The sequence below is a fragment of the Solanum tuberosum genome, unplaced genomic scaffold (genome assembly GCF_000226075.1).
Source record: "Solanum tuberosum cultivar DM 1-3 516 R44 unplaced genomic scaffold, SolTub_3.0 scf00524, whole genome shotgun sequence".
NCBI classification, from domain to species: Eukaryota; Viridiplantae; Streptophyta; class Magnoliopsida; order Solanales; family Solanaceae; genus Solanum; species Solanum tuberosum.
The window spans coordinates 92,875-104,440 of NW_006239443.1; the positions used below are offsets into that span (position 1 = coordinate 92,875).

The 11,566-nt window shown below is 31.0% G+C and overlaps 1 protein-coding gene across 7 annotated transcripts; it reads left to right on the plus strand.

Annotated features, from left to right (window-relative positions):
• Positions 1 to 5,780: 5,780 nt before the first annotated feature.
• LOC102587364 (dephospho-CoA kinase-like) lies at positions 5,781 to 11,344 on the plus strand. Of its 7 annotated transcripts, none has more exons than XM_015304223.1 (5): positions 5,781 to 5,966; positions 7,980 to 8,218; positions 8,387 to 8,532; positions 9,742 to 10,896; positions 10,974 to 11,344. In XM_015304223.1, the coding sequence occupies exons 2-4, from the start codon at positions 8,111 to 8,113 to the stop codon at positions 10,175 to 10,177; spliced, it is 690 nt and encodes a 229-aa protein (XP_015159709.1). In that variant the 5' UTR covers positions 5,781 to 5,966; positions 7,980 to 8,110; the 3' UTR covers positions 10,178 to 10,896; positions 10,974 to 11,344. The 7 variants fall into 7 exon arrangements, with proteins under 7 accessions (XP_015159709.1, XP_006364955.1, XP_015159711.1 ...); XM_006364893.2 differs by having other exon boundaries at positions 9,742 to 10,179; positions 10,993 to 11,344; XM_015304225.1 differs by having other exon boundaries at positions 5,781 to 5,971; positions 9,742 to 10,977.
• Positions 11,345 to 11,566: the final 222 nt, after the last annotated feature.

Sequence of the window (11,566 nt, forward strand, 5' to 3'; positions counted from 1 at the left end):
GTTAATAATGTAACTTTACAAAATGTTTATAAAATAGAAATAATAATAATATAATACATAAATTAAGAGGAATGTGATTCTTACTTTTTGATGTTTTGTATAATATGAAGTTGTGAACTCAAAATCACAACGAAGTGTGAATTGAATGATAAACGAAAAAGACACTAACCAATAAGATATTGATGTGAATATTTAATATTTAGGTAGTGATAAAGTAATAAATTTCTACTATCTTAATGAGTTACCAATTTATCTAATAAAATAATATTAAAAAAATCAAATCTAAATCGATAACGATAAAAAAATTTACAAAATTATTAAAAATTCGTTAATCCAATAACCTAATAGCAATAAATCAATATCAATTTTTTTCGATTCAATTTTTGCATACCCCTACTTATATAAGATAAATATGTTTTGTTTCTTTAGAAGATATAACAACTTGTAAGAGAACTATTAACTATACTCCTTCATCCTAAATCAAGAAGTTCGAGTTCGAATTCCCTGGCTAGAAATCGCATTTGATAATTCAATATGAACTTTACGAAGTGAATTCAAATGAGAAAAAGAAACCTGTAAAAGAACTAGCAAAAGTTTAAATAAAAGTAGAAAACGAACTTGCAAGGCAATTTCCGGTTCCTCAATTTAAGCTTTCATTGAGTGAAGTGTCGACTCATTAATTGACTCTTTCTACTTTTTTTACTTTGGGTCGCATTCCATAATTAAAGTGAAAACCCTTTTATCAGTCCTCTGCCAAAGCAAACTCTCCGTTGAATATATAAGTACTTTTTTATTATTATTTATTTATTTGAAAAAAATGTATGATATATAAGCACTTCATTTTAAATTAAAATATTAAAAAATAAGAATAATTTAAGAGACTTTTCTTCAGATTTAGTTCATTCACACTAACCTTTTTTGTAGTTTACGAAATTATGCTTACCTCCCTTAATTTAATTTTATTGTAACAAATTTTCATATCTATTTATTACTTACTAAACTAATATAAAAAATAATGATTAGTCAAATAGTGCTGATCTTTTAATTACTTTAAAGTTAATTGTATGAATATTTTTATTTAAGAAATTTCTTAAAGAATAAAATAAAAACATAAATCTAGGCGAGCTATTTTTCTAATTCCAAGTTCTTTCAATAAGAGATCATTTCTATAATAAAATAAGATATGATGCCTCTATATGCTTTGTTTAAGGTTTTAATGGAAGTGTTATATCGGCAATTACCGACAAATTATTACATTAGACAATGTTGAGATTAGGAATTTTCAAGAAGATATTTTTAACAATATTTGATAAAATCATCATGGGGATCACCCCTAGTAATTAGTGCTGTTTCGGTCAGTTAGGTCCAATTTTAAAGTTGATTAGTTATTGACTTGTGGACATGATAAATCCTCATAGAACACTTAACTTATCGATTATCAATTTATCTGTTATTGATCGTTATCGGTTTGGTTATTGATTTAATTGTTAAGATTCGACATAAAAATAAATTATTGAAAATCACTTAGAAACATGGTGACAAATCAAATCAACCCTGCACATGAATTGATACATTGCATCTTATAATCGAAAGTTTGAGACTGTTAGAAATAAAAATAGGAAACTAAATTCTAAGTCAAAGACTTTATATACCAAATGATATAAATATAGTTTATCAATTTACTATTGGATTATCGATTAACCTGTTAAGAAAAAACTTCAAACTGTTATGAATTGATAGCCTGATAATAAAGAAAATCAAAATTGTTATCAAAATCGTTAAACTAATAACCTATTATCGATAACTAATAACTTTTTTTCGATTCAAATTATCAATTTCGGTTCGATTTTGAACAATCATATCTATATAATTAAATGAGTATGAGAAGGGAATATTGTTTATACTGGATTTTGGGATTGTTGGCGGCGGTGAAAAAAGGCCTCCAATGGCAGAGAAATCAACAAATGTGTCCAATGTCAGATTCAGAATTTTAAAGTCATGGTGTTTCTCTTAAGTATCAATCACAAAATAGAATAAATAAAGTTATGACTCATAAAAAAAGACAAGCATATCTAAACACAATATCAAAAAAATTAATATGAAGAACTATAATAATATTATTTTGGATAAAAAAAAACGTTTTCAATTTTAATAAAAGCTTTTCTAGAAAAAATCACCAAAAGAGCAGCTTGGAATGTTTTGTTGCCAACCTTTAGCACCCATGTATGACCACCCGTGCCAATTCACATTTTCTTATATGGATGCTCATTTTTTAATTTAATACCATTACTTGAAATTTCTATATAAATATAGTCTATTCGAACGAAAGTAATGGATGCTCGAACATTCAAAAAGCTCAATGTATATTTGTTCCTGATGAAAGAGGAGAGGATGGTAGAGAGATTTTGGCATGTTGGATTGGTTTGTGACTCCACCTCTATTTTATGGTTATACCGATTTTTTTATTAGTAAGGCTAAATTGTCATATTTGTTGTAAAACAAGAGGAAAATACAAAAATACTTAAATAATATAGGGAGACAAATTGTGATGGAAAATATAAAGTTGAGACCCTTATTTAATCTCTTCAAGTGTGTCATTCTTAAGGGTAAAGAATACCTTTTTATAGGATGTAGAATTCACCCGTTTACAATCTTAAACCAAATACGTTAATACATCTTTAAGGCTTACATTAAATTAATACATTACGTTAGGTTATTGATGAAAATAAACATCCACAATTAAATGGATTTGTAACGCTCCCCCTTGGATGTTTATAGATAATGTGCCTCGTTAAAACCTTATTAGGAAAATCCCAGTGGGAAAAAGCCTAGTGAAGGAAAAAGAGTACACACATCTTGTAATACGCCTTGAGTGCTGCCTCATTAAAACCTTACTAGGAAAACCCAATGGGACAAAACCTTGGTTAAGGGAAAAAGAGTACATCGCGTATTTTACTCCCCCTGATGAAAACTTTACTTGATATCTCGGAGACGACGCATTCCAATCTTATATCTTAGCTTCTCAAATGTTGATGTTGACAATACCTTAGTGAATAAATCTGGAAGATTAATTATCACTCGAACGAATCTGTTGAACATTTATCTCACCATTTTGTTGAAGAACATGTGTGAAAAAGAATGCTTTGTTCGGTCTCCTTTGATATATCCTCCCTTTAATTGAGCTATGCAAGCAACATTATCTTCATACAATATTGTTGGAGTCTTTGTTTGCACAAAAAGACCGCATAATTGCAAAATATGTTGAGTCATTGATCTCAACCATATACACTCTCGACTGGCTTCATGAATGACTATTATCTCTGCATGATTTGAAGAAGTAGCAACTATTGTTTGCTTCATCGAACGTCATGATATAACTTTGCCTCCATATGTGAATAAATAGTCTAACTGAGATCGGATTTTATGTGGGTCAGACAAATAGCAGTTTGATTAGTTAGGCAAGAATTAGTAATGCAGAGGTTATTTCTTATCAATTGTTTGATTCATTGCTTCCCACTTAATCTTCTGTTTGTAAGATTCTCCTAAAAACTTCTTTCCAATTATACTCTTGAATTATTATGAGATTTTCTATTTCATATAATTCCCGGACAATATTATTTTTTTGTAGCTTTCTAACTAGCTAGGAGAAGAACATTTTTGTCATGTTTATTATTTTCTCACTTGAATTATTTGAGGGTAAACAATTGTCAACTTAATAAATTGATCACTCACAAAACGTTAATTTTATAAAGAGTAAATTTTAGGTTTAGCAAAACATAAAAATCATATTGGTATGCTATAACTATAGTTTGCATAATTGCGCTCCATAGCAAATTTTTATGTTTGCTATGGAGCATCAGATTTGTCTAAATCGCAAGCAGGCATTCGTTTGTATAAAAGCGCAGCGATTGTATATGTATATCGGTTAGATAATTGTATATATGTAACTACTATGTATATGTATCAATGATTGTGTTTGTATATTTGCATACAATTTGAATTTGTATACAATTACGTTGAATCGAAATAAAACATTTGTATATCAAATCTCTCTCTCTCTCTCTCTCTCTTTATACAACACAAATTACACATTGTAATTTGTATAATTTGTGTTTTGTATAAAAGCGAGAAAGAGAGAAATGCAAAAGAGAACTAGAGGTGAAGATCTATATTTATATAATTATAAAGTGTATAGGACGAAAATATATGTATTTGTAGTTGTATATACAGTTTTCTCTCACTTTTATACAAACACAAACGCAATTTATACATTTGTGTTTGTATAAAAGTGAGAGAGGCGAGGGAGAGTGGCAAGCGAGATTCTCTAGGGAGAGACGAATGTCAAGTGTTTGCTACGGATTCCAACTAAATGAAACTGTGGTTATAACATTTAATTTGAATTAATAGTTTGCTATTTTATAGAATTTTTCCTTTATAAACAATACTAAAATCGAATAAACCGTCTACATTTGCACATAAAAATTGCATGGTGTAGTTTTAGTATATATGCAATTTTATAAATTATTCAAAACACAAATAATTAGAAAACCACACACACATCATGTGATCAATTAGTAAATGTTAAACAACTCACATTTCAAATATTGTATTGGATTTATTTAGCAACAAACAACTCTCTCTAAATAATAAAATTTGTAAGCTAATTAATTTAAATAAATCTACCAGTACAAATATAAAACATAAAATCAAAAAATAAACAAAATGGTAAAATGATTTGAGGATATTTCTGTCTTTAAATATATTAATCACATGGTGTTAAATTATATGTGTAACTAATACCACTAAATGGAGGGTATTTATACCCATTATTTCTATTAAATATAGTACTAAATAATTCTCCATCCATTCAACAATAGTTGTCCACTATACTATTTTAGGAGTCTAACAATACTTGTCCACTTTATGAAATCAATGAATAATTTTACACTTAGTTCCTAATTTACCCTTATCATTAATTATAGTTATATCTTTATTACATTTTTCAAGACATTGTATTTATTATATTCAAAGGGTGATATAGTAAAATTACCCTTCTATTTATAGTTTCTTAAGGGGTGTATCAAGTCAATGGTGGACAATTATTGTTGGACAAAGGGAGTATCATACTCCCGCCATTCCATATTAATTGAATTTTTGAGGTGTTTCACACCCTTTAAGAAAAGTAGATTAAGATATAAATTGAATATAGTTTTCCATTTTTACCCTTATTAATTATTGAAAAATTTATGATTAAAATAACTAAATTAATTAATCACGAATTCCAATACTAACTAATGAAGGGTAAAATTGGAATAACACTCTAAAAGTAGTCTTGAAAACTGAACAATTAAGTTAATTTGAAAAATGGAAAATGACTCAAAAATTAAATTAATATAGAATGGAGCGAGTATATAATAGATGAACTATTTATCCTAATACACCCTACCAAACAACCAGTATTGGGCTTGGAAATATATTTGTAAGAAATTAGTGCATGTGAAATAAGTAGATTTATATCAAACTAGTGATTAAAAGGTATAAAAAAATTATAATTATTTATGAAAAATTAATAGTATATGTAGATATATAAAAAAAAATTGTATATATAATTTATCAGTTTAATCAGGTATTTTTTTTATAAAAAAAACAGTATAAAAGCAAATCAACTATTATGGATTTTAAAATCAAATCAAATTAGAGTTCAATTTTTAAAATTAGTTGGTTCGATTTTTCAGCCAAATGTAAACACCCCCTGCTTCTACTAATTATATATCAAGAAGAATATATATTTTTTCATGACCATATTAATTACTCCCAACAACAAAATTATTCATTTACGCCATTTAAGAATCCATAGCTTACAAATACCATACTTGATCCATTTCCCTTCTCTTAACAGGTTCGCTCACTTACACGATCACACAACTTCACCACTAGTGGAGGTTTTCAGTGGCGCTCAGGCTCAGGTAAAGTCTCTTCTCCTCTACACTTTTCTCTCCTTACTTTCTTTCTATTACATAATTTTTCTTTTTGCACAAATTGTTCAATTCTGATTGTGATGTATTTGTTCTGGATTGAACTATACTTTCCAGTAAATGAGAGGGTAAGTCAATCACCAAGCTAGTGCAAAACAGTTTGGTTAAAGTTCTGCCTGCAATGTGTTCGACAAATTGTCTGAGAGACTATTTCATATGCCGGTTGAGTTTTGAGTAGCCGAGCGACATTTGGAGAGGTGTATAAGTGCGCGTGGGGTAGTTCGGGTTGATTTTAAAGTGTTTTGTTCAGATTTGACCAATTTGTTTGGAAGTGGAGATTGGGGAGAGGGAAACTGTTACATGGAGCAGTATGCTAATCTATAGCCATGAATTTTGAACTGTTGAAATGGGTTCTTTTATTAGTTTGCTTGACTTGAGCCTTTGGTTAAACCTGATCTCCATTTTATTATGTGCTCAATATATTCACTACTGAAGTCTGATTACCCGAGCGCTATTAGGAGTTGGTTTTGAGTGAAATTTGGGGTAGATAGGTAGGTTGACTGCTTGGTCGAATCGCTTAGTTGAAAATTGTTCACACCTAAATGATCCTTCGAAGTGCAATCTATGACATTCTCTGTTCCTGTGCGTTTAGAGTCAATGATTTTCTTTTAAGGCAGAATTTTTGTGTTACAAGCTGTTGGTTTACACTGCTGAATGGAGGAATTGTTGCTTGTTTATTGTGATGTTAAAACCCTGTCTTATGAACTTATACAACCAATTCTCATTCATGAGCAGACTAAAGGAAGCTCTCTTAGACTTTTCCTTAATGCAGACATCTTGTGAAAGTAACAATGAATTTCTTCAGTTGAACTACACAATTAATCTAATCAAATTAGTTTTCCATCCATTATATATACCTAAAGAGGCCTAAAGCGAAATTTTAATTAGAGGTCTAAAATTTAAATAAATTGTATCTGTATTTATTTATTTTTCTAAATTTTTATATGTAAATTATTCCTTAATATTTTTTTTATAAATGAATTTTTCAAATACTTTTTATAATTATTATTTTTAAGCAAGACTTTATCAATTCAACATTGAAAAACATCATTTTATTGAGACAATTATTATACGAATCAATAATATAGTTTTATAAGTAATAAGTTGATAAATTTTAAATAAAGATGAGAGTTAGAATCATAAAATCTGATTCAAAAAGTTGATAATTTGGTATACCCTACTTTAATATGAAAAATTACGAAGAAATAAAAAAAATATTTGTAATTTACTTTGTTCAACACTTTTTGGCTATTGATTTTTTTTGACAGAATATTATTGTAACTATCAAAGATTTGAAGAAATAAAGTACAGAAGGGGTTAAAAAGGATAAATAATGTGAGTGTTAGCGAAGAATATATATATATATTTATTTTATTTTATTTTTTTAATTATAAATAATTAATTTTTTTCATGAAAAAATTAAACATGATTTTTTTTTACAGAAATTTGAGGCCTAAAAATTCATAGGCAAGAGCCGGCCCTGTGTACGGTATGTACTTGGCTCCTCCCTTGCTAAATTGTAGCTTCACCACGATGCAGGTACAACCTGTACATGCAATGTACGATCGTACTTCACACCATACATAGCTCAACACCTTCAAACTTGATCTTTTCAATCTTTAATTGACTCTGAACTTACATAACACTTCACCAATCATAAATAAGTCCTATAAACACCAAAGAACCACCAAAATTTTCCGGGTCAGGTCAAATCACATACGTCGAATGATTCAAACCTTAGCACGACAGTGTGGGACGTTACATTATGTTTGGTGCTCTCCACCAATTTGAATTTCATTTTCATATTTGTCTCTTTTATCTTGAAAATGTTTCTACCTCACTATAGGGATCTGTAATTTTATACTACTTGATAAATTTAGGGTGCTAACAGAAGTTATGTGTTTAATTTTTTTGTTGGTAATGAACCTGCAACTTATTGTTCAGTTTGAAATTGATATTGAAGATATCCCCGAATCAAGAAGGTCGTTTGCCAATGGAAAAGTAAGGCAGAGGAAGCAACTGACTTTGAGCAGCCTTAGTTGTTCCTCATTACTTGATTTGTGCCCGAAATTAGAATGAGGATAGTTGGACTGACCGGAGGAATTGCTTCAGGGAAGAGCACTGTCTCCAACCTTTTCAAGGCTCATGGTATTCCCGTTGTTGATGCTGACGTTGTAGCTCGTGTAACTACTTTTCCTCTTGCTTTTCTCATTCTATTACTAGGTCTATTTAGTTTATTATCAAATCTAAAGAGTCTTAAATTGTTGTACTTGAGTTATTGTATATCCATCTGTTAAATTTTGTAAATCCTCAGTAAAGCTCTTTACTGACAAAAATATGAAATTATGTAGAACATTTTGATGGAAGGAACTGGTGGTTGGAAAAAGGTTGTGGCCGCATTTGGTGAGGACATCTTATTGGATAATGGAGAAGTTGATCGTGCAAAGCTAGGTCAAATAGTATTCTCTGATCTTGAAAAACGTCAGCTTCTTAATAGGTAAAATAGTTATGAAACTATGACATAATTACTGAGTGAAATTCTACTGCTCAAGTACTCCTGCTTTATTGCTATTTAAATTTTCATTCTCAACTGTTACTCTGATATAAAGTGATGTCAAAAGGTTAAAAAAAAAAAGGCATAGATTGGCAGCTCATTAATCCTGTATTTTCTATTTCAATTGGATACTTCTTGTCAAATCAAGAGAAGCAGAAATATAGTACTATATTCTGTTTAAGTTAAAGTGCTCTAGTAATTGCCTTAAAAGGAATGTGCTAAAAGAACTACATCTGCATAAGAAAGGATAGTTCTATTATCTGCATTGAATCTTTTGCAGAATGCACTCTGGATAAATGTCATTAAAAACCAAATGTCACCTCCAAATATTAGGGATTACCTCTAATGAGAAACTGAGAAGGAGCAAAGGCTTAGAAAAGAATATTTTTCTTATGGAAATGATTTTCAAACTCTTCTTGTCCATAATGAACCATCAAATTATTTTGAAACTATATATTCTTCTGATGTTGAATATTGGAACGAGACAATAAAATAGAAATTGGTTTTATCAAGAGAAGTAAAACATGGGTTTTGACTGATCTACCTCCTGGTACAAAACATATTAGTTGCAAATGAATTTCCATTGAGTATGTGAAGTCAGAAGTGAATTTGGCCAATCCCTGACTAAACCCGTGGGAAGAAAATTAACCCTTCAAACATCAAAAGAGATTGGGGTAAGGCTGATATGATTCTCAATAAATATGATAACCCAACCTATGTGTTTGGAGATCCCATGAAGTAGGTTCATATAGGTAATAACAAGTCAATATTGACATTGCGCACTAAAAGTGAGTTTTTGAACTACTACTAATTGTGAGGATGAGTTATTAACTCATGATTTTATAGTCCTTAAGGATGGTGTATTTAAAGTAGTATACACTTGATGGAATTCACCTATATGAGAAGTGGAGTGGGCCGCTCCTATGAGATTTTGGCAAAGTTTCTTCATGAATAACCAAGCCTGCGTGTGGTCTATTGGCGCAAAACTGCGTTGAACAACAAAATATGGAGGTCAAATGTGATTGGTAAAATCTGTCTTACTATAAGATTTATTGGTTCATAGAAATTTTATATTTCTTGATTTACTCTAAATAATATTTTGTCCTAGTTTTATTAGATTGCCTAAGAGTTGAATTGGTGCGGTCTATGTAGGTTGCTAGCACCATTTATTTCACATGGTATGTTAATGGAAGTTTTGAAGCTGTGGATAAAGGGTTGCTCCATAATTGTTCTTGATGTTCCTCTTTTGTTTGAGGCCAAGATAGATAAATGGACTAAACCCATTGTTGTCATTTGGGTTGACCCTGAGACACAGCTGCAGCGGCTCATGACTAGAGATGGATCTATGGAGGAGGAGGCCAAAAGCAGGATAAATGCGCAGATGTCCCTGGATCTGAAGAGGTCAAAGGCAGATATTGTGATCGATAACACCAGCTCATTGGAAGCTCTGCATGAGCAATTTCAGGAAGTGTTAACTCAGATTACCAAGCCCTTGACCTGGACTGAGTTTTTGCTCTCAAGAAATGGAGCTTTTCTAGCATTGTTTTCCACTTTGGTCAGTGTTACTATTTTCAAGAAAAGTTCATGAAGGTATTAACTCATATATTTTGATCTAACACAATGTATGCATTTCTGCATGGCAGAAGACACCCTAATCGAGCACTACTTGTGTGTACTGTTTATTAGAAAAAGAGCTGTGTATGTAATCCCAACATGAGCTTTTAAGCTTTATTAGATATTCATTTGATATGTTAAAGTTGAAGTAGGATAATTTCGATCATACACTTGGACTGACTCGTTAAAGTAAAGGATCATGATACATTTTGGTGTTTCTTTGGAGCATCTGTATCTGAGGCTTCTTGAAATTAACCCACAAATATGTTGTGCATGTTCATGTTCTTCAAAGGTGTTGCATTTGCAGAAATCAAGATACCTGTAAGTGCTCAGTTGGGGAATTTCTTGAATGCTCTGAAGCTAATTTGTACATCTCTATTATGGTTTGGAGTCCAATAAGGGCGTATTGCTATACTTAATGACTGAGGTTTGCCAAATCAAAAGGGTTTGAAAGAATAACGTTAGCTAGGAGTAACAAAATCTTTCTTAAGCTTAAAGAGGTCTGGTTTCAAAAGTCCTGATTCTTTGTATTAGAAGATCCGTGATTTGCAAATTCAGGTAGGAAGTAGATGAGGTGACATACTGTCTGTGGTTAAATCTAGGTATATCCCTGATTGATCCATTATGAATTTGAGTACAATGTGGGTGAGGGACCTGTCAGCTAGAGGACTAAGATGTGAACTGGATGATGATGTAAGTGTGAGTTTGGATGGGTGGGGCAGTTCCAGTTTTAAGCTCATTCTGTTCTTGTATGTCATACCTCACCTCAGTGTATATCTTGAACTGCAGCTGAAGCCGCCTTGATGTTTTGTGAGTTTGAATTCTGAATTACACAGCATGTTCTGTCCAAGAGATGATGGATCAGACTCTTCACTTTCCTATTTCTTTACTGGTAGAGAGGATGGACAGATTTGCACTATGCTGCTGGTTGAAGATTCCGCAGCAAGTTCTGGGAGCAGTTCTTCCAGTCACAGGTTTTCCGGGATATAAGAAAATGAAAACATTGAGCATATGTTCTTTAAATGTCCTTTTTTCGTACAGCTTATGAGACATTCTTACTAAACAGTATGCCTAAGCTTCATCCTGTACTGTTATATTCTCGACTGGTGATTAAATATTACTATGAATGAGTTTTATTCTATGCTTGCTCCTGCCATTTTTATTTTTCTTGCTTTCCTTTGATGGTATCACTCGTACGTATTCTGGGTTTAATGGTACTTATTTTAAAGTTCTTATATTTTTCTTCTTTGTTTTGTACTCTTGATAATTTGTGGCAGGTATTGCTAAGGATATTGCCATTTGAACATTTGTTCTTTTTTATAGCAAAGGGGAAATATTCCTTCAACTTTGCTATTAGAGTGGA

Coding starts and splice junctions, on each gene's coding strand:
- LOC102587364 (XM_015304223.1), top strand. CDS start 8,111: ATGAGGATAGTTGGACTGACCGGAGGAATTGCTTCAGGGAAGAGCACT. Junction 8,219..8,386: donor ATGCTGACGTTGTAGCTCGT/GTAACTACTTTT, acceptor GAAATTATGTAG/AACATTTTGATGGAAGGAAC. Junction 8,533..9,741: donor AAACGTCAGCTTCTTAATAG/GTAAAATAGTTA, acceptor CGGTCTATGTAG/GTTGCTAGCACCATTTATTT.